Below are 23,524 nucleotides of genomic sequence, written 5' to 3' on the forward strand. Positions count from 1 at the left end.
AATAGAATTATAGGTGAAAAGAAAATGGCATATATATACATATTATGTTTTTTAATTAGAAATTTTTCACAAAGTACAAACGAAGACAACCAGAAAGGAACAAATAACCCTGCTCATGTTAAAGACATTAAGGACACAGAATAGCTACAATGAGTTTTAGCTTCCCTTTCTCTTCCTTTGCTATTTTGAGGTAGACAGATAACTAACTGGTTTCTCAGTAACTTTCTATGGAGAACTAAGTTAAATGCTTTACAATGGGTAAGATTACTTTGCCAAATAGTTCAGGTATAAAATGAATGGAAACCAGGAGCGTCTGCAAGTCTGTCTTGGCTAAAGAGAGTACTACTTACATTGCAGAATTTTTTCTCTTCATTCCCCAGACCAGAAAAAGCACATTTTCCTTAACAACTCAGAAGAAATGAGGTGTGACAAGTGCACATGAACATCACATTTACTAAAATTTCAGAATTATTCTGTATTATTGTCTGAAAAACACACTGAACATTCTTTCCAAATGCAGCAAAACATTTATCAAGTAATATAAAATCCCTTTGTTACCTAAACCTTTGCCAACCAAAAGGCACTGCTATAACTTGAAACCGATAACCAAGCCAATTTTTCATTTTCCTCTTTGCATTAAGCTGGATATTAACACTGGGAAAAGAGTCTTAAGATGGTCATGTAAGGAAGGAGGACTTGACAAAGCTCTCTATTCTCTCATCTCACACCTCCTGCACCTGCTACCATTCCTCTACAGAGGGCTTGTGGAAAAAGTCAGAAGCGGCAAAGAGGTGGCTGCACTGTTTCCATGCAACCTGCTGAAGCCTGTATGTGAAAGAGCTCGTTGTAGGGAAAAATGAAAGATGGACAGAAAGAAAGGTGTGGCTGAGTTATTTTCTTCTTTTAAAATTAAACCCAGGAACTGTTAAAAAACTACTTTAATGAGGTTTTCCTTCACATTTCTCATCCTTCCAACCTCAGTCGTATTATGCATATGAGAGGTCAAATTGCCTGCATTTTCCACTTGAAATGGCAACATGGAATGCCAACTCTGTTAAAGGTCTGTTAAGCTTTGTTAAGTTGCTTGAAATGGCAGTCATCTCTCTTTTTCCGTATTTCTTTTAATATGCTGGAATGTTTTTGGCCTTTAGGATTTTTTTCCCCAATTTGGAAGGTAGAGGAAGGCAGAGAAGAGGTAGAGACCAGCATACTCTTCTTTTTTGGGGTAAGGCTTTAAGCAGCAACTGAGGTAGAAAGGACTACAGAACAGTTGTTACTAATTCCTGTATATCTTGCATCATAAGAGATAAAACATTTGTGCCATACAGACTTGACAGAGTAATTTACAGTTTATGAGCTCAAATTACAAAGAGTGTGTATGTGCAGGTACACATTTAAAGCTGGAATTATTGAACAACTGGAAACAAATCAAGCATACCTCTCACAACAGTTTGGGGTTTCTTCCTTAAAAAATACATTTTAAAAATCCCAGTTACTTCCACCAGGAAGGACTGCAAAGGTAGCAATCTGTCCTATCAAGCTCAAAGCCAAAATCTGCCAACCTCTACAATTTATACCATCTCCTAGTGTTAAGAAATAATCTGAACTCTGTTATGTATTTAAAATTTGTTTGAACACATCTCAGCATAGATATTAGATAACAGAACGATGTACACAGGTACAAGGACCTCGTTGAAAAGTATTCTTGGATAAACTACAAATGCTGGATTACTTTGGAGTGTGGAAAGTGAGCAGTTCTGCCCACCCATAACTTGCTTGTAAGCCTAGTTGTGAGTAAGGCTCCATCCTAGGCGATCCAGGTAAATGTTCTGAACAACATGGTACAGCATTTTCTGCTGGAAAGAAGGCCAGAAAACCCTTGGCCCAACAGAATGAACACAAAACTACAACACTTCATGGACAAATACTTGCAAGGACCATACAATCATCCTAAACAGTGTAAGTTACTTTTGCACCACAGAGAAATGTATCCAGCTGGGGAAAACAGCCCCTGGTGTTTCCAAGACATGGCCATGCAGAGCGATGGTAGCTTGGTGTACCCAATGGCAGAAATACACACACCCTGAGCAGTCAACAATGATTTTTGTTTTAAATCTGGTAAAACTGTCTGAAAATCTTCACCTATCAAAACTGCTGTTATATAGCTTCTCTTTACATTGTCCACCCAGTGGAAATATGATATTTAACATTCCTCTGTGAACATAAGAGTCCTTAAACACAGTAGGTTTCTTGAGACAAATACTCTGCCACTGTTTCCCCCACAGCACCACCTCTACCTCCCTTCAGGCACATTGTGCTATCAGCACAATTAGGCAGTAAAAGAAAGGATCTCTCTCAAAGAACAACCTTGCTTCATTCACAAAGCTAAAAGCTGTGTACCTGGAACATTTCCTGCTGGGCCCTCTTTAAACATACAAAGGAGAGAAAAAGAAAGCCACCCTTTGCCATGTTTTACAGTAGGCAAATTAATAACCTGAGGAAAGAGAAAAAGCAGCAACTTTTATAGACTACACTCACTGTATGTAGGAAATCGTCATTTTCAAGGCACCAGATGCGCAATAAAGGAGACAGGTTAAAGGAAACAAAAAACAATTGGTTACTTCTTGCCCAGTGAATATTACAAAAGCTGTGCAATTTGCAAGAGGTATTTATTAAGTAGAACAGTTACTCCAAGATGTAGTATCCATCACCTACCTTGTAGAAGGGCTCCATTTCTCTTGAAAAAGGTGCTTCCTGGCCAAATGGGTGGACCTGATGTGCTAAAGGTAATAAGAAATAAGTGTAAAGAAAATCTCATTTACATTAAACACTCATAAGTTACTATTTGCATTAATTCCATTTTGTTTTTAAAGCTAACATTACATCATGGCATTTGTGCTTCAAGCAAAGGTCTAAAATTTCATGTTAAAAATAGGTTAATTTGATTCAAGATTCACAATTCTCTTCACCAGGAAAAACCTCTTTAGCAAAGCATCCACCCACACTCTTACTGAAAGAGAGAAAAAAGGCATTTGGAACAGATAATAAAAACCCCCAACAAATCAGTATCAAAAATATTTACTGAATTCTCCCTACAGCAACACACACGCCTTTTCCCACAGCCCTCTGGAAAGCCCAAATGCTTCACAGCTTTTACTCAGCCCTAACAACCTGGTACCCCAGCTAACACATCACCCAGGGAAAGCCTTGGCTGGACACACGGTGGTTTCTGTGCTTCCACCAGAGCACTTTGCCCACCAAATCCCCTCACACGCAGAGGGCACCTCACCTCGCCGCATCAGCAGCTCAATGAGATGTGTGCGAGCTCCAGCATTAATGCAGCCTGGTCTCTGCTGTGCGCGCCTGCTTGGCGACCACGGCAGCTCCCACAAGACCCCATGGTGGCACGATGGTGGCCGTGGTGGGCCCTTGGGCACCTGGCAGCCACAAGTGCCCACCTGAACCAAATCCCTTCCCTCAACCTGGGCCACCGCCAGGTCCCTCATTCACTTCCCAAATGTAATGGCCTCTGAGGTCATTGCAGCTGAAGACAAAGAATGGGTTCAATAACAGCAAAGGAGGAGGAAGAGGAGGGAGAGGAGGAAGAGGAGGGAACATTGGTATGATCTGCTAAACCTGGTTTTCTTCATCTCCTTGGAGCAGCCTCATGGCGCTGCCCGCAATGGGACTTTGGAGCACCCACTCCAACAACCCACAGTGCAGCACGCTGGAGAAGAGGGGAGGCTGTGAGGAAGCGCCTGACTGCTGCCCACAGTCCTCTCTCTGGCAGAGGCACTGGAGTGTGGCTGCACTGACACCACCGCCCCACAACAGCTCTCCCCCTGAAGGCAGCTGACCCGCAGCCACATCTGGGAGCAGAAGGACCAAACTTCACAGGCGTAAAAGGCAACCTTGCTGTCTTCTCAACAGTGCAGATGACTGTTGGCCGGGTGTGCCCCCCACCCCCTCCACTAAGGCACAGCTTGCTCCCCCATTTCTCCCCAGGAAATCCACATGCAGTGCTGCCCTGAGGAAGAGTGCCATTGCTGCTGCTCTTGCTGCGTGGGAGGCCTCTACGGGAGAGGCACTACCTGTAGGATGGGATGAGTGAACTCCTAGGGCTCCAGCACAAGTGTTTTAAAAATGACAGTACTGATGGGAGGTAACTAAAACACAGAAAAGAGCTGTTGTAGAGTTGTCAAGGCAGGAGGAAGACATGGCTTGCTGGGGGGTCTCTCCCATAGTCAGGAAATAGGTTTCAAAGTCCTCTAAAGCTTGAAGACAATCATAGCTATTTCAATATACTAAGCTTTTATTTTATTAAGTATTTTAATTATTAAAAAAACTTAATAAAAGCTTATTTAAATTAGTAACATTAAACTATGCTATCAGTACATAAATAATTGCCCTATGCCATGTGCAATCTGAGCACAAATTAAAAGCAAGGGACTAAATATCCTTCAGGAAGATTATGGTAAGACACACTGCCTTTTCAAGGTAATCCACCTTCCTCTTTGGATGCAAATTACGAATCAAGCCCCACACACCATTTCTCTTCAAAGTTACTTCTGTCTTCTCTTCAGTCAACTACCGCTACACAAAATGTATTGCAGTGGAAACCAGATGTTGCCTGTTACACCAGCAGCATCAGCACAGTTCAGATAAAACACCATATATAAAACACACAGCTTTCACAGCTGCTCTGCGGAGGCTCTTGTGCTAGCATATAAAAACTTCACCGTGTTAAAATACAGACTGTAGAAGGATCCGAACCAATTACAGGAGTAGTAAAAGCCTTCAATACCCCTGAACAAAAAGGGGAGTTGAGGGAGAGAGCACACGAGTAAAATGACCAGAAAGGAGTTAAGTAGGTCTACATTCATCAGTGCTGGAGTGCGCTGGGGCATGCACTCATCTGAATACGCACGCTCACTTCACAGGGCTTAATACAGCCAATTGTTTGCATTCCTTATAGCAAGCGCCAGCTCTTCAAGTGCAGCTCCTCAACTCACACGAAGGTCAAGAGCTGTTGAGGGCATTCACACTCCCATCGGACGGGCTCACAGCTTTACAGCGGCTCTGAGTCCAGGATAATCTCTGGGACAAGACCCCTCAAGCTACAAGTGGCAACCCATAGTGTAGTCTTCGTACTGCACACATTTGCCACAAAAATCAAAAATCACAGTATGGCTTTCTAAAGCCCTTCTCCCCCCCCCCCCAAATGTTGAAATTCTGAAATGACGGCATAGTAAAACTTTAGTGCCAGGGTGCTGTTTCCCAGCACGTGGGTAGAAGAGGGTTAAAGAAAAGAGAGGGAAAAGCGTATATATTTCAATAGACAAAATGTCTCCACTAGAGAAACAAAGTCATAGTGATTTATCTTATTTTCCAACTTGAAAAAAGGCCCAAGGCTCTCATAAAAACCTCCATCCGATTCAGCACAAACCCACATGAACTGAGAAAATTAACTGTGCCTTCCCAGGGAAGGAAGCTAAAGAATTCAAGCATGTAAATAATGTACCACAGCGACCGGTCAAGCCTTTCAAACAACAAACTTCTGTGTTTGCAGGCTGTGCTGAAGTTTAGCTGTGCCTGATCTGCATTGGATAAATTTCTTTCTGTTCCCAAACTTTTGCACGTGAAGTCTCAGATGGCATTAATTAATAAAACATATTTCAAGTTGAAAAATTACAGATTTATGCTATCTCTCACTTTAAAGTGCTCAAAAGCCGCTTCCTCCTTGTTCCACATTGAGAAACCATTTGAAGAAGTTAATTCTTCTAAAGACCATCTATAAAAAAACCCCAACGTTTGGTCCATCCCAGTTGCTTTTTGAACAAATAGTTTCCTCAGTGTAGTCTGTAAGCTACTGGAGAAGAGTGGCTGGTTCTCCTATGGACGTAACAGCATAATACTTTGTATTTTGTCAAAACAAAGATACAAAATCTGGTTTTAGAATGTCCTTCTGTAATTAGTACATCCTGTAAGATTATCATTTGTGCAATTAGCATTATTGACAACAGTTTTCCCTCAAACTTACCAACTAAACACATTGAAGTAGTATTTAATTTCTAACAACACCCCACACAGCATTTTCTTACTAGAAGAAAAGCAACAACTAGTTGGAACTAGTTGTGTCAGTGCAGAGAAACTTGTGGCCTGATGGCCCTGCTACACACAGGCTCGGACCAACTGAATGCTCAGCAGCGTTCCCATCAGCACTGGGTGGTGGCCGGGAGACGAACAAGGGTCAATCATAAAGAGCTGAGATTTCAAACCAGCATCTTTAATAAACATGAATTGGGTCCACTTTATGGGTAAGATGACAAGTGGAACACCAAGAGCTGCGGGTCAAGGACTGGTGGTTTGATTTGCAGAACATACTATCGGTTCAAGCAGACTCTCAGCCAAAGGGGTATCCGGGTTGCAACAGGATTTGTAGCAACAGGGTACAACAGGGTCTGTGGGTGCAAGTTTACAGCCTTCTAGGGCAGGACCCACCTCTCTCTGAAGCGCAGTCAGGGTCACTGTGGCACCCGTGCACCGGCACAGAGGCAAATGAAGCATTCACAGGCTGGCTGAGACCCAGCAGCTGGGAGCACTGGCAAGACACGGTGTTTAACCCGTGAGCATCCGCTCCCATCAAATGAGGGAACTGGAGCTGGGAGCCACCCCTGATCAAACCCAACCTTTCCTGGGGATTCACTATTAACAAAAAGTGCAACTCAATTTCCACTCAAGCCAAGCAATGAACTTTTTTTGCCTCTGATAACACAAGCAGTAGGAAAGTTTGTCGTGCTGCAGGGCCCCAGGCTCGGGAAGCCGCCTGACCGGGGCTAGCTGGGTTTTTTCTGAGGGAAGGCTTTTCCATAGGAAAATGTTGCTTTGCTGAAATCTAAAACATTTCATGGGAATGTGTTGATTTGGACACTGCTTGTGCTGGAAACCAGGCCGACATGAAGGCTGGCTGGCCAGCCAGCAAGGGTTTGTGGCAGCCAGCCAGCCCAACCAGGAGCTCCCAGGGCATACAGAAGCAATAACTAGCCCTGAGCTCTCCCTTCCCCCTCCCCACAATCAATTACTTCTACCAAAATGTATGCCACACATTTATAAAAAAAATCTTTAAAAGCTACACAGGCTTTGAGAGACTTAGAAAAGGAAATATAAATCCTTTGTCTTCTGGAATTCACATTAGAGCAAGGAGGCTGCAGTTCTTAAAGCCAAGTGCTAAAAAAAAGCCAGGGCATGAATTCTCTCTCACAGTTGCAGTATTTCACAACTATGCCAAAAAATCCCGCAGGCCTCTTTGTCAGAGAGGCCTGATTAATAGATTTTAAAACCCCAAACAACTAAAAATTCAAAACAAATTCAATTGTGTGGGACTACACGCCACAATTAAGGGATGATGAAAACACAGAAGAAAGGCAATAAATACAGGCCAATGACTGTGTTACCATGTGCGTCCAGAGGGTGATGGTAAGCAGGAGGACACAAGAAAGCAAGGGGGGAGGTGGGGGGTAAACAAACAAGCAAGCCAGCATCCCTTCCTGAACACACACTTCAAAGGCCGTTGAAGTTGACAGCCATTACCAAGAAGGAGGAAGGCTCCGTGGGCAGATGGGGAAGATGTTCCACACATCCCTTGGCCCACGATAGCCAAGAGCCTGAGGGCTGTGCTGCTGGGGCACAGCTGATGCCAAAGTACACCCTCAAGAAAGCTGGGAGTAGGCGGCAGGACAGCTGGGTAAGGAGTAGAGAGATGAACCATGTAAGCCAACAAGCCTGGGTATCCTACAGAGAGCCTGGAGAAGGCTAATGGCTGCCAGACTACAAACTGCAGGCAGTAGCACAGAGAATCCCTTCTCTAGCCCTTACCAGCAGCAAAGCTGATGGGCACAAGCAAGGATGACTGACTGAAGCACCTTTACATCCAGCTCAGCCCATGAATTTTGCAGAAAGGTGTGGCAAGAAGAAATAAGACTCTTCTCCCAACAAAGGCAGTTAAGTTCCCAGTAATGCAGATGAAGTGGATGGGACAGCACCCAATCCACTGTGATCACTGCCCTTTGCCTGAGGCTGACAGCAGGTATCAGGACAGTAATGTTCTTGAAAATTCTGCAGGGGGCAGCTGAAGGGACTGAAGGCATTGCTGTACCCATGCTGTAGGTACTCCATTACCAACCATTCATACTGGACTGTAAGTCTCATCTATGCCTCTGGCAAAGAGTGAACTGAAGGAAAGGTCAAGGACACCAAACCTAGAAACAGCAAACCATTCTGTCAAAGAGTAACCAGTGGAGCATCTTGCTGGTATAGAAAGCCACCTCTGGAAGTTTCTGAAAAGCAACCAAACCACAGTTATTCTTACGTTCAGAGTGCTGAAGTAACGATAGTTGTTGGTGCCTTTATCTGGCTGGAGCCCATGAAACCTCTGCACCAAGTGGCAGCAGAGAATGACGCTCTTTACAAGTATATTCAGCTCCCGATGCAAGCTGGACCCAGACTGCTCCCATCAGGTACATAAATGGACGTCTACCTAAGATGGAAGATTGTAATTTTTACTGTCCTTGGGAAGTAAATTTAGGATGGGCTGACAGCTCAGAAAAAAGCTTAAGTATACTCTTGTGGGAATGGAGCATCCCTCGATGCTGGCAGATAAACAGTACTTCCTGGTGGCAGACACTCTGTGCCAGGCATGAGAAACAGTCTCACCTATGGCAGCGAGCAGCCCCCCAGCTCCCACCTGCACAGATGCAGTCTGCAGAGTCCACACCACACTGCCACGAGCTTGCAGAGTGAACACAGGACAGAGGGCATCTCATTCTGGTCGAGGGCTCCTCTAACACTTGTCAGTTCTTTGCTGGTTGCACTGGAGAGCTCAGATCCTTCTGCTACCATACACCAGCTCCATTTTCTACACTCAACTTCAATGCCATTACTGGAGGGTGGCTAACGAGACTACTGCGCTGCAAAGAAGGGTTAATGCTTTACACGTGCCTCTATTGAAGAATTCATCACTCCCATTATAAATTTTGAGCAACACAGAAGCATTTAGATACCACCACACCTCTAACACATGTGTTTTGTTAACAAGGAAAAGAAATTTATAACCCCTGTCAGCAGCTTGCTGGCAGTTAATATCACAATTAGCCATCACCTAGCAACAGGCACGCATGCTTCCTCTCCCATCAAAGGGAAAGAACCTCTACTAACCTGGGCTAATGGCAATACGTAAAAAATACCTGGAAGGTATGTACTAAGGTATTTCCTGATTTACAAAAACTGATCAGAGATTTTAAATACATAAACCCATTACTCCATCTTCTCGAATATTCCGTAACTGACAAAACATTATTCTTAAAAAGATTTAGGAATCCACAATACTAATTTTTAATTTATGAAGGCTGACGTAATTCTGGTAATGCTTCTCTTCCCTCTGCAATTCCCTCTTTTACTGTCTCTCAGTATCTCTCACTTACTGCCACACGTGGGATCGAGACTTCAAGCTTCTAGCTGGAGTCTCTCCGACTCTCTCCGGGGTGTCTAACACATTTGCGAGCGAATAATAAAATTTCGATCCCTCACGCACTCTAAATGAGTTTTCTATATGACACTACTGCCAGAGGGGTTACATCTGAATTTTTGTTAAAGACTAAAGAAAAGTTGCTCAGGAAAGCTATTCAAGAATGAAACACCTGCAAGTAAAATTTAATGTTACTTTTTGACGGATCATGTGGAAAGTTGGCCAAATCTTTGCATTCTCCAAGCAGCCAAGGCCATTCTCCTGCCACTGTCTACACTTATAAGTAGGTAATTAAGGAAAAAGAATCATAGAATCACAGAATCATAGGGCTTGGAAGGGACCTCCAGAGATCATCGGGTCCAACCCCCCTGCCAGAGCAGCTCCCCAGCTCATATTGCACAGGACGGGGCTGGAGTCTCTCCAGAGAAGGAGACTCCACACCCCCTGGGCAGCCTGTCCCAGGGCTCCCTCACCCTCACTGGGGAAAAGTTCTTCCCCATGTTGGTGTGGAACTTCCTGTGCTCCAACTTGCAGCCACTGCCCTTTGTCCTGTCTCCACAGACACTGAAAAGGGGCTGGCCATTTCCCCCTACATCCCATGCTTCAGATATTTATAAACATTAATAAGGTCCCCCCTTAGTCTTCTTTTCTCCAGGCTGAACAGTCCCAGCTCCCTCAGCCTTTCCTCACAGGGGAGATGCTCCAGGCCCTTCATCATCTCTGTAGCCTCCTCTGGACTCTCTCCAGGAGATCCCTGTCTTTTCTATACCAGGGAGCAAAAAAATACAACAGAAAAACAAACAAAAAAACCCAACAGAAAGAACAAAAACAATTAGGATTTTTAAAAAGCTTTTCAAATTTCCAGAATTAGGAATAAAAAGAATACTTCCTAATTTCAAGAAAAGCACGGTCATGGGTCTTTTGGAGCACATCAGTGACCCCGCTGTGGTGCTCCAAAGACCCCTCTCACTGATGACATTACATATGAAGTCTTCTTGTCCCCCTGGTGAGACTCTGTAGCCTTCAGGCAGAAATTTGGTCTTTGCTGAGAGCTGAATATGTATTGGGATGAATACTAAAATAGGAAAAAGTCCAGGTATATTTGAAGATTCATGGCAAGACAACAGTCCCATGTAGTTTTTTAAATGAAAAAAGTCTTGTCTCTATTGGGATATGGGAGATGCCAGCTACCAGCCTCCAACTCTAATTCTGCATTTAGCACTGAATCACACAGTGACTTCAGGCAAATCATTTCATCCTTCCTGTCTTCAGTTTTATTTTTCTTCGTTTTCTGTTAAAACCAGGAGTAAGTTCTTACTGACACACTTTATGTATCTCTGGGAGGAATAAAAAAAAAAAAGTAACAACACAATAGGTGAGGGAATAGTCTTTTGAAGTGCATGTAGTTAAAGAAGGAACAACACAGCTCACTTCTAGAGCACAGGCTGTCATTTGTTCCCGCTTTCCTTATTTTGAAGTAAGGGAAAACACTGCAGGTTACTTCACATGCTGTAGTGCTGCTTCTCCTTATTTCACAACTGCTATTAAATGGTTCCTAGATTATCTATCGATGGATGAAAAACTGGTGGTCGTCAGGCTGGGGAAACTTCAGAGTTATCTGAACTTGCTCATGTGCTATGGAGTGTGCCTGTACCAGCTCATGCAGGCACTGCAAGTCAATCCCCCAAAGCCCAGATGAAGAGAAGATCCCATTTATGGACAACTACTGGCCTCTTTTGCACCTCAGCTGCATCAAATGCTGACCTGGCCAGTGAGAAGTTTGGTTTTCTTTTGCTCTACGAAACCCGAAATAGAGCACTCCAGTTCCTGATGACAGCCTTCATTCGCTGCAAAACAAGGGAGGGGGTGAAAGAAGTTTGTTTCCGTTTCTGTTTTGTTTTTACTTGAACAGAATTGCACCAGAGGAAAAGAAGTCTTCAATCTCAGACTGCAGAAAGTTAGTCCTAGATATGGCCTGGATCTAAGCTCACCTTCATTCTCAAATTGATGTGAAGGGTCTGTCCTGACAGTAATAGCTATGACACAAGCAAGGGGATCCTGAGCACTTCCATGCCAACCACCTGTGCAACTGAACCACAGTGAAACTGCAGAGCTGCCACCCAGGCACAATACTGGAAGGCTCTATTAAACAAAGCGTTTCTCCCACATTGGAACTGATTAAATTTTTTAGAAGCTCAAGGTCATCCAATTGGCTTCTGTTATTCTAGTCCTGGATTATCAATTTATCATTTCTGCAGAAATTCAAATAGCATTGCTGGTAGACCTGCCTGGATTTTATAGATACTTTTTACATGAGACTCCCACTCACCTTTGTAACCACAGCTTAACCATGGCCTGTCACTCCATTAACAATACGCACACCTCTGCTAGAACAGCTTGTCACCAGTTAGTGACAATGCGCCACTTGTTAAAGACACCCTTGTACCCTGAACCTGCACAAAGTTATGACCATGTGCACATGCAACAGGGAAGATATGATCTCCCATGGAACCGACAGAGATGGGAAAAAGGAAGGGGAGATATTTACATGTCCCCTGAAAACGCTTCCATGTCCCTTGCTGAAATTCCTGTTTATCCAATATGGTGGGAGTCCCCATTTCACCAATTTAAGACCTCAGGAAACTCAAAACTAAGCATGACCCACAGGCTGCTGTGAGTCTGAACTCCCCCTCCACCACTTGCTCAAAGCCAAGGTGCTTACCAGCTGAAATTTTCCATACTTGGTCTTTCTCATTAATCTTGAATGAATGTGGTTCAGATGATTCAGAACTAATCTGGCTTCTGGAATTACAGAAGCAGAGAACAAAACGAATGTTTAACCTCTCCCCTGGAACATTTAACCTCTCCCAGATGCTGAGGGTATTTTTCCTTGGGAAGCTTAATGTGCTTACAGGCTCCGCAGCTCTGCCGCAGAGGAGCACGCAGAGATTTGCAGTCACTGGGCCATACACCAAAGTGCTGGATGCACATGTCAGAAAGTTACGTAAAAGCAGAAAACACGATGGTAATAACAGCATCAGAAGTCAAGTACTCATGTATTTGGAAAGCCCCAGTTAGATTCTACCTCTTCGTGCGCATCTACTCCACGAATCGTGCATTCAGTGGCCACACTCTTATTCCCCACGATGATCAGAGCCTGGGGATGACACTGCACAGACTGTGATGTGCTAAAATGATGAATGACAGACAGTCTGTGGGTGCTTCTATCACCAACACAAGAGTTCAATGCATAAATACCAAGTTATCCTTAGGAGATATATTTTTAGAAATAAACTGCTAGGGCATAAAAATTTAGTATCAAAATTTGTCAGTTTTCACTGACATTCAGTTGGGAGCACTCAGAGCTGTCTTTTGGGGATGGGGGAGGGACAGGGGAAGACACACCAAACTACAGCACCTAACACCGTGCTGTTTCACCTTGCAGTCTGGGCCTACGGATGTAACGAAAGAGGGAACAGAATCTAGGATTTTTTGCATTCAGAAGCGCTGTTGAGACATCACCTAGATCAATCCTCCCACCTGGAGAGCTACAGAGGTACCATTTCCATCCACAGAAAGGAAAACATACACACAGAGGTAGCTGTGTACCCCCAAAGGACCCAGTAAATCAGGAGAGCAGGGCCAGCCCCCCATGCCCCATCTCCCCACTCCAGGCCCTTGCTGACATCCCACACTGCTGCCATACAAGGGCTCCTCATCAACGTTAGCTGTACCTACAAGAGTTCAGAGCTTGTCCCAGACAGGTCCCAAGTGTCTCTGGCTGGATGCAGAGGAAATTAAAAGCAGAATTGTACTATGCCCTCCACTGTACAGAAAATTTAAAGCAAATGGCACAAGTCTGACTAAATTCTATCCTATCAGCCCAATCCAGTCAGGAGAAGACAAAAAAAGTCTTCAACTCAACAAAGCCTCAAATTCAAGGGGCAGAACAGACACAACCTCACAGGTATTTACACCGCAGAACTCTCTTACCCCTCCACAGCCTCTGCCAAAAGGAAGCAGCCCCACTGAACTGTGGTTGGGAGCCATATGTGATCTTACTTCTCTGGTCTCCAGAACAAGAGCACGCTACCGTAGCACTAACCGCAGCACCCAACTCCTGAGACCTTCTACTTCATGTTTTCAAAGCAGAGCTAGGAAATAATGAATTTCACACGTTCTGCAAATCTAACTGTAAACAAATACTTGGAGAACTTCATTTCAACTCATTTTTAAATTATCTTTAGCCACTTTCATCTTAGCAGAAAAATAAACCCCCAACCTGTAATGGGAAATAAAATTCAGTGTGCATTTTTATCCCTAATCCTTACCTCTCCAAACAGCTGTTCAGCCTGTTGAGAATACTAACACTATTCTAATAATTTTCTCAAGTTTCTGTATTACCTGCATGAATGAAGGAACTCTCTAAGACAAAGAAAAGCTGACCTTCACAAAATTTACAGCAAGAACTCACCCCTCTACCTTTAAGCCAGTGATTCTTCATATGATAGATGAAGCTGCATCTCTACCAAGGAGGAAAATATTTTTCCAGAAACTGTCTTACAACATTGTTGTTTCAAAAATTGTGGGTTCCCTGGCAGAACCCACAGTCTGGTCTCTGTTTCCCTCCATTTGCTCCTTCTCCTCAGTTGTTTGTACAGAAAGTGGATGTGACTCAGCAAGACGGGGCTTAAACACTGCTCTGCACTCTGGCATTCTCATCAGAAAGCAGAGGTGTAGAAATAAAGGTTGTAAGAGGAAAGAAAGATGGGCAGGCAATTGCTTTTGCAATGAGATATTGGTTTCTACACCTCTGCTTTATCTGCTGCAATTTCATATGTGGAAGAATGAAAAATATATTATTATGAACATGAAAAAAAATCACCAAAGTTGCAAATCTCTCAGTCTACTTACTGTCTTTTTGCAGTGTGTATGAACAGGAGTTTGTGTCAAAACACAAAGCCTAGAGGGAGAGTCTAGGCCATTCACTCTCTCTTGATAAAGCTCCAGGAAGTTAAAGAATGAAACCAAACGTGACACTCCAGCAATCCTGCGTGCCCCTTGCTGAGCAGCTCTGGTTTAACAGCCAGTGGAGGAGACCGCAAGCTCTCTCCTCAATGAACCAAGAGGCTCTGGGAGGTCTGTTTGCTGGTGGGCAAAACTAGAGGTGTTTCTCTAATGAAAAGCACAAACTTTCCAGGCACAAAAAGGAGCTCCTAGCTAAGGATGGGCATGGTTATCCCACTGATACTGTGTAATTCTCCTTCCAGTTGAATCAGTGTCTGCCATGTGGTTGCAAAAAATCCTCATTAGTATTAACTAGCAAAAGTATGCTCATGAGTGTATGTGCACTCTCACTCTCTCTCTGTAATTAATCCCTGGAGTAAAGCTGTTCCTTGGATCACCTCAAATATAGAAAATCAATGAGTTAGATTACAGGAAACAATTAATTATGGTTCACTGGTGTTTAGAAAGAGACGCTGACACCCTGACATCCCCAGATAGCATTTGTGCCCTCTAAAGCAGCAAATCACAGAAAGTAACAAACTACACTTTTCAAACATCAGATGACCTCAAGCTTGCTCATTCTAGTGAAATGATACTAATCAGTCATAAAATGAACGGGACATAACCTTTTAAACATTAAAGAGGCAATTAATTTACAGCACATCCGTTTACTATCACGGCGCATCCCTTCACTACAACCAATTAAGCAGAAATATTTTCTTCACATGTTAATTCTGACAAATCACGGGGGGTGGGGGGGAGGCGTGGAACGAAACAAACAACTTTGGCAAACCATTCCAGTTAGTTCTCACGGTCACGGTTTCACTGACAGACAAGTCTCTCTTTCTCAGTGTCATGCACAGTGCATCGCTGAGTCTTCCCGCCAACGCGCAAAGGGCTGAAAGAGGCGCAGGCCGGAAAGCAGCACCGAACCAGCCTGGGTGGCTGCTGGGTGCAGCAAATGCCACCTGTGGTGCTCAGCTCAACCAGAACTTCCTCAACCAACATTTTAGAAATCCCAGGGCCTCAATTTTACATCACAGAGGAACACGACATGAAGTGCAGCAGAATTGTCACCTCGGTGCACTCTTTAACCCTTTCACACCATTTCTGCTGACCTACAAAGAGGACTTGCTGTTCTGTTTTCATTGCCAACCCCTGACTAAAGTATCTCCTCCCCACATTATCCCGTTTGCTGAATCCCTTTTGGCTTTTATTATTGTCATTATTCTACTTCATAAAGTTTATGGCTATTTTGTAGAGCCTTTAGCATCTCCTGGGACAGCTTCACAACTAATGCTTTGTTAAGCCATTTAGACAGGACAAGAGCCTGCCTTTCTTCACCAATCTTCTCCTTGTTTGTGTGGAAACTCTACTGGTGGGTTCATGGTCTTTCATTCCTTTTCTTGGAGGGACTCTAGAACAGGTTTTGAAGGACGGAAAGCAGCAGGTCAGGTTCACAAGACTGTAAGAGAGCAGCATAATGGAATAAAAACCAAAATGGACAGGAATTTAGCATTTAAGAAGTGCTTTGGATGGGAAACGAAACATGTTTATAAACAAGTCCAAAGAGAACAGCTTGCTCAGCTCCAAGATCAGAGCACAGAATGTCCTATTTTAATGTTTTTTTTTTTTCCAGAGAACAAAGGTCCCCTCCATTAAGAGAGGTCTTCTCAAACATTATAATCCACGTACAACCCAATCTTGCCCATTATTCATGTTACATGAGCCTGAATAGCAAGATAATGCCAACTGACCTCTCCATGCCATGCTGGAAGCCAACTGTAAGAATGTGCCTATGAAAGCAGATTTAACAAGGGCTTGTGTGAAATCCAGGGAAATCAAGACCATGGCAGAAGTCATCACTACTAGTCAAGAAACTCCTCGAAATTTGTGGGCATAATAAACCAAAAGCAGGGGTTTTGAGCCTGACTACATAGATGTTTCACACCAAGACATTCCACTGAAAAAGTAAAGGAAAAAAACCTGGCATTGGCTACATTTATGATCCCTCCACACCTTTCTGAGTCTATGCCACCACAAGAGAAACAGCTTCCCTCTTGGGAAAGGCAGACAAAGTTAATCTGCCATTGCATGCAGTCTTGCAGTTGTGAGCCATACTCAACCGAAGTGCTTCCTATTAAATCCGCAACATCTGTAACTCCCTTCTGCAATTCTCCCTTTTGAAATTCTCCTTTGGGAATGAAGGAGGGAGGCCTTCTTCTGCTGCTGCCTCCAAGTGAGCTCCAGCCTTCAGCCCCAGACAAGGCTTACTGTTATGAGTGTTTATCGTGGTCTCTTCAACAGGGCAGCAAGGCTCGGTGCCTACTTCCCTCTCAGGGAATAACATACACAGACAGGAGATGGTGCTTTTAGCTGAGGTTAAAAGGAATCTCAGGAACTGCCTGCTTTGCATCTCTGAGCAGGCCAGCAAACAATAAATCGGTGCTGAAACTCATCTGTAGGATGAGTGGAGAAAGGGTGACACTGGTGCGGCTCTCACAGTAACCTCCAGGAAAAAAGCTTTCCCAAAGAAAAAACGGAGTTCAATTTGCCTCCTTTCCTTGGCTTCCCTTTTAAAGACTACAAATAAGCTTCCTGAAGAACAACAGGCCTTTTGATGAGGCAGTAGCTTTCCTCCCTGTTTTTGTTTGTTTGTTGAAAACACTTTGATTTCACAGGAAGCACTAACAAATGCAACTGGGGATCAACTTAGTTAAAGAACCTTAAAACGCAACAGGACACACATCTCCTACTTCAGCCACTAAACTGGATTGTCTCACTGGCTTGAGCAAAACTGCTGAATTATTTCCCTAACAAAAGAAAGGCGCTTTTAGGTCCCATAATCTCATTTCAAATCCTTTTACCCACTCCCTACTCTTTTTGGCCTTGAAATTGCAATCCTCTTTCAGGACTAATCTCAGGACTAATTGGTGCCAGCACTCGAGTTTCTTTCTCAGTTTCTTCCCCCTCCCTCTCACATTGTTCAGGTGCTGAAAAGGATGGCGGGCTAGGGTTCAGCGCCCCTATAATGAGTCTGTTCCTACAGAGTAACTGTTAATAATTAGCAGGAAGCATTTTGTCTTTAAATTGCACAGCATGAGCAGCAAGATTTCGCGGAGCCAAAGAATCGCTTCACTGTTGCTCATGGAGCTCCACACGTTGGCGGGCGATCTGCAGGCCGGGCACGTGGAGGGCTGGGCCGTGCGCAGGGCCCTGTGCCCGGGCTGAGCCCCGCCAGCCTGGCACACAGGGCAGCACAGGCAGGGTCGGCATTTCCAGAGCTTCACTGGCAGCAGGAAGGAGGGAAGGGAGGACAGCACACCTCCCGCACTGCAGTAGTGCTGCTGTCTGTCTATGAGGAATGCATCGATGTGACGAGATGGAGCTGGTGCGGTGAAAGGACAGCCTTTCTTTATGAAATACTCCAGAATACAGTTCCCTGAAGAACAGCGAGCAGAGGAGATTTAAGAAAGGCTGCTACTTTTCAGCTAATGACTGTATTTGCAGGTAGTGCCAAAAAGGAACAATGACTTCTCTTACCAAGGGACTATCAGTGTTGACCACTTCCCAGCCAGGCTTGGAAGCAAAATTAGTTTCTCTGTAATTGGAAACTTCAACCTAGCGAGTACATTAAAACAAAACCACAGAAAAAGCTATTTCCAATGGATGTTTGTCTCCAGCAAACCTAACACTAATCTTGAGCTTTGATTCAGGAAAAATACGCCAAAAGCTTAAAAAGGTTTTTCAGGTGTGTAAGACTGCATCCTCGAGAGTCAACATAAAGTCCTGACACTTAGATGTCGTACAGTGTCTTCTATTGTCTTGAAGCTGAGGGACAAACACAAGGAACTCAATCTAATGAGACATACATTGCTTCCACTGTACGCCCACAGAGTGCTTTGTAGCTTAAATGCAATCATGTCTGTATCCACACCCTCATTCACCACGGCACACCTTGAGGCATCTGGAAGCAGGTATGCTATGAAGAACACATTAGGCATCAAAACCGGAGAAAGATACTACTCCTCTCACTCTCAGTCCTCAAAGACTGACTCTTCCTGTGGAGCATCAATAAGACATGGGCTGTCTGGTGCTGAGACTTCTGCAGAAGCCAGCACACAAGACAGGAGGTCTCACTAGATTTTGGGAACACACTGCTAGCGCAAAGGCATTTTTTCTCTGTAAAAAGGCATACTCTCTGACAGGCTCTGCCAGCATCTGACTATCACTGGAGAAAAAAAGCACAGTCTGTTAATGCAAATACCATCTAGAAATAGTGTGGGTCCACAAGAGCCACGCAGTCAGAATGTGTCATTTATCTGCGGTCACAGAAATCAATAGAAGGTTTGAACACAGCTGAAATTACTGATGATTTTTCTTCATTTGCACCATAGCCTGAGATCAGGCAGTGTATCAGCGACTTCTGAATTAAGATGGGTGAGAAGTATGCTTAACTTTGTGCATATTAACATCCCCTGAACGTTAGGTTCCCCCACCGCACTGAAGCCACCCATGGTGTGATACCTCACGGAGGGAATCACATTAGAGAACATTAGTTGGAACAAGTGCATCTAAATTCTCCGTCTCTTGAAAAGGCAGTCTGCAAACCTTGTGCTCAGGATCCACTGCTTTTTTCTGTTTGCCTTTGCGTCAGAAATTTCAGAGCGAGGACTCTCCTCAGGTCATCCAATTCAGCTTTCTGCCAACAGAAACTCCTTCTTACAGTCAATTTTCTAGGATTTTATTGAGTCTGCTTTTCAGTAGTCTACTAGATGGATTTCAAACAATTTCCTTTAAGAGATTAATTCAGTCTAATAAGTTCATTATTTGTGCCTGGTCAGTGACCAAGGAAAGATAAGCCACTCTGTGTACTTGTGTTCTCCTCACATGTTATTAAAATGTCAAGTTTTCCATCCAAGTGTCAAAGTCTGTTCCCAACAGCAATACAAAAGAGCCAGAGAAACATCCCTGTGAAAACCAAGCACCTGCACTCACAGAGGGATACTGTTAACTTGTTTACAGCATTAAAGCAAACTTAGAGTTTGAAAACTGAAAATCAGGAGACAGCAAGGGAAAATCAGTTCCTGTAGTCACTCCCCTGCTTTGAGGTTGCACTCTCCAGGGAGCATTTGCCACTTTGGTGTGGTCTGAACCCCTGTGCTATTCCGGCTGCTCTGTCTGAGCACAGACTGAGAGATGCAGCACATTGCCGAACTGTGCCATGCAAATCACCCTCACCAAGCTCATGAAGACTGAGGAATTATGAGGTTGAGGTGCAGCATCTCTTTCCCTAACCGTTGCTTTACTTGGCAGCAGAAGACTTTTCTATAGTATGACTTGAGAACAGAGGTTTGACAATCAGGAAACCATTAAAGCACATCTGTAGCACTCACCTGCCAGAATAGACCTATGTCAACACTAAGCACGATGATGCCTCCAGTCTTCTCTGCAGAAACTCTGCTTTGAGAGCCAGACACACCACAATGTTACTAGCATGGCACTGTGACCATCCAACCAGTCTCAGTGATATTTTCTATGATAGGAAAGCCCTCATCCCTCCTTGACAAGTCACAATCCCTTAAAAAAATAGATCACCAGGATCCCATTTACAGTGCAGCTACATAAATGTCTTCACTACCACAAACGGGAGGACAGTTTGCTGTTATACTACAGTAGCAAAAGCATCTTAAAATTACTTTGTAAAGGAAAAATAATGAAAACACGAAAAGAAGGAAAAAAAACCAGCCCTCTGCTCAGCCATCAGAAGACACTGCTCCCAGGATCCTCAGGCAGCTGGCTGAGGCCTAGCTGGAGCCTGCTGTGGTTCAGTTACAGCCCAAGCATGCTTTTCTTGCCTTGCACTAGCCAAGGGGCAAACTCAACAGCAAATCAAACAGCTCCTGAGAAGTTTCTTCTGTTAGTTTGGGGGAGGTTCAGCTGCTAGTGGGGGTTTTTAGCTGTAGTGCCTGAGAGTACCACCTGCGTGTGGCAGTCACTCTTTTCTGGGGCACGTCAGACCCACCGGAGCAAACTGAGGATGGCAAAAAGGCACAGAAATAGGCAAAACCACACTTCTTGATTGGCTGGTTTTGGCAGTGCCACTCAACACAAACTGAACTACTAAAGCTCTTGCTTTGTATCATTACAAAATACAGAGCTCAATAGTGTAATGTTCCTCCTGTTTTGAAAGCAGGGGGTTAATGGTTAATATCCTCAGGGAGAGAAAAAAAAAAAACAGCTCCAGCACTTCCAACACAAATTTCCATTCTCTTTTTTTTTTCCCCAAATGTGAGCAAGTCTGTTTCTACATCTGAAGACAAAAGCAGCAAATATACTTCATAACCAGAAGATCTACATCACTTTAGCAATATAGCTGACTGTGGCTCTTAAGCTATCATGGAATAAATATGCTTGTATAAAGTCTTTCCTTTTGTATTATGTTATATTTGCAACTAACAAAATAAAAGCTGGTTACTTGGGCAGCTTTCTTTGTTATTAATTCCATTAAGTTTTGAAAATTATTTAATTTCATTCTAATTAATTGTTTTATTTCTTTAATCTCATGAGAAAAATGGTCATCTTCATCTTTCATATGCAAAACAGTTAACAGGAGAACAATTTTTCATATAGAGGAGGAACTCCAATTAATAGAGATCTTAAGTACTTGGGGAGCTGTTTTAAGTTTTGCTATCAATCAGACAGCTGCCTGGAAGAAAAAGGTATTTTCAGGAAAGTTACATAATTAAAAGTAACTCAGTTTACATTTTTTTCTCCATCTGCTAACCTGGATTAAACATAAAAATTAATGACACACAAATAACCCTGATTTTGCAGAATTTACATTTTTTCCCATATATTTTTACTGAAGCCTACATCCATCACTCCCAGCAGTTACAAATTCCCAATGCTGCATGGACATTTACAAGTCTCATTATATTCTTAATAACTCAGTCCTCGGTGTCTGCATTACTTTACAATTAATTTTTCCAGATTTCACATGGTTTCTAAAAAAACACAACCACCACACTTACACAACACTAACCCCCAGAATTATAAAGACTTCTAAACACTGAAGTCCAAGTGTTAGAAAAAGAGTCTGCTTCAAGCATTTCAGTTCTTCAAACTAACCTTAGGAAGTTTTCCATCAAGTCTGTGTTGAGCAGAATTTCTTTTGGAAATGGAATCCTTATAAAAATAGTTACAGGAAAAAAAAGCAGCGAGAGGCACAGAGCTCTGCAATATTTATATTATTCAGGCAGACAACACAGAGAACCCATCAGTGAGGTCAAGAACTGCCGTACAGAGAACAACCAGCACCAGCAGTCAGGCATATAAGGCCATAGGCACCAAATGCGAAAAAACCACAAGCTGTATAACGGCTGGACACTGACTGCTACCTTTGAAAAGGGCAGAATAGTAAACTACAGTTATTCCACCTTCACAAATGTACTACTAGATTCTAACATCAAAAATATGTCATATGAGCTAATGAAAAGAAAATTTAACAAGTGTACGCATGCTGCAGCAAGCCAAGAAAGAAATACATTTACATTTGTGTTAGCAAGACCCACTGGCTGAGAGCAGAGCAATGAAAAATTACTGTACATAACTGAAGCATACATGTGAGCCCAGAGAGAGAGTTCTGGCAATTAACAGGAGGAGATTGCCAACAAAGCAGAAATGAGTCAGGATGAAAAGAAGGATCGTTTAGAGAAAACTCTGATCCACACTCAGGTCTGAGATGGCCAGGCTCTTCAGCCATTCCCCTTTCACAAAGGAAAAAACTACCTTGAAACATGGAGGTCTAAACAGATACACCTGTCTACGTGACAACTCGAGCAACTTCACCCCAAGCAGCAGAGCCAGGCTGCACCTTACCAATGCTCCTCTCCTGGTACCCACAAATTCATCAACAACACGAACTTCTCTAATGTGTCTGCTAGTCAAACTGCTTATACAACCCCCCCTTCAGACTAGCTGTCTCAAGCAAGTCTCCGATCACTGTTGCTGTATTTACTCTTTTGTAATGAAAATAGGTCACCTGCACTAAAACAGTACATTCTGTTTCTGAGTGCAAAAGAGAGCAGCTTCCCTGGCAGCCGGTCTGTCTCTTGACATAAAAAGCACACTGCATCTACATATACCTGCACACTGAAATCCCCAGAGGTTTGCACGTTTATCACTAAAACAACATGCAGCCACAGGGGAAAAAAGCCTCAGACTCACAAGAATCTTATCAAAAGTACGGCAACAAGAAAACCGCCAAACTGGATGAAGCCACCTGCCTGTTGGGCCCAGGGTTTCCACGACCCAAGGCCAGGCACGGCAGTTTCACAGAAACTGGAAGAGCAGCACAGCACAGTAAATCTGTGCTTGCTACCAACAGTCCATGAGAGCTTGAAACACTGGAGGCACGTAAAAATCCATCTAAGTGTAGTATCCTCTTCCTGATGCATCTGTATTAGCTCTGGATGTGGTAGCTAAAGAGAACTCCACCTTTTCGGGGCCTAATCCTTAGCCTCCGCATTTTCCTTTGGTAGCAAGTTCCACTCATTTACACAGGCCTAACCTTCATGTCCCCCTTTTTAAACAGTAGGGGGAAAAAGACACAAAAAAAAAGAAGAAAAAGAAAAAAGCAGCAAATGCTGTGTTTTACAAACAGTTTCATAATTCAGAAACAGAACAAATGCCACCAGCAAGCATCCCACGCATTCACACTGCCTTTGGGGCCACCTGGAACAGAATGAAACCCAGCAAGAGTTTCTTGATATCTATCTAAAAGACAACCCCTTAATTCTTATTTATGTTTAGATGTACCAAATTCACTTATTTTCTTTAAACAACAGTGGGGTTACCAAAACTAAGTCACAGCATCTGTGTAAAAATAGACTATAGATAATTAAATATAAGAGTTTCCTCATGGCTTTACTGAAAAAGAACAAGAAGTGTAAGTGCTGAGCACTTCTGTTTCACAAGGGAAAGGGGAAGGAG

General features: G+C 43.5%; 1 protein-coding gene across 1 annotated transcript in view; it reads right to left on the minus strand.

Moving 5' to 3' along the window:
* FOXN3 (forkhead box N3) overlaps nt 1–23,524 on the minus strand; it is a 130,582-nt gene that overhangs the window by 66,780 nt on the left and 40,278 nt on the right. Inside the window, exon 4 of the mRNA XM_084270619.1 lies at nt 2,716–2,780. Coding sequence (XP_084126745.1) covers nt 2,716–2,780 — 65 coding nt within the window. The remainder of the gene's footprint in view (nt 1–2,715; nt 2,781–23,524) is intronic.

This window comes from Gallinula chloropus (assembly GCF_964237585.1).
Source record: "Gallinula chloropus genome assembly, chromosome: 14".
In the NCBI taxonomy this organism is placed as follows: Eukaryota; Metazoa; Chordata; class Aves; order Gruiformes; family Rallidae; genus Gallinula; species Gallinula chloropus.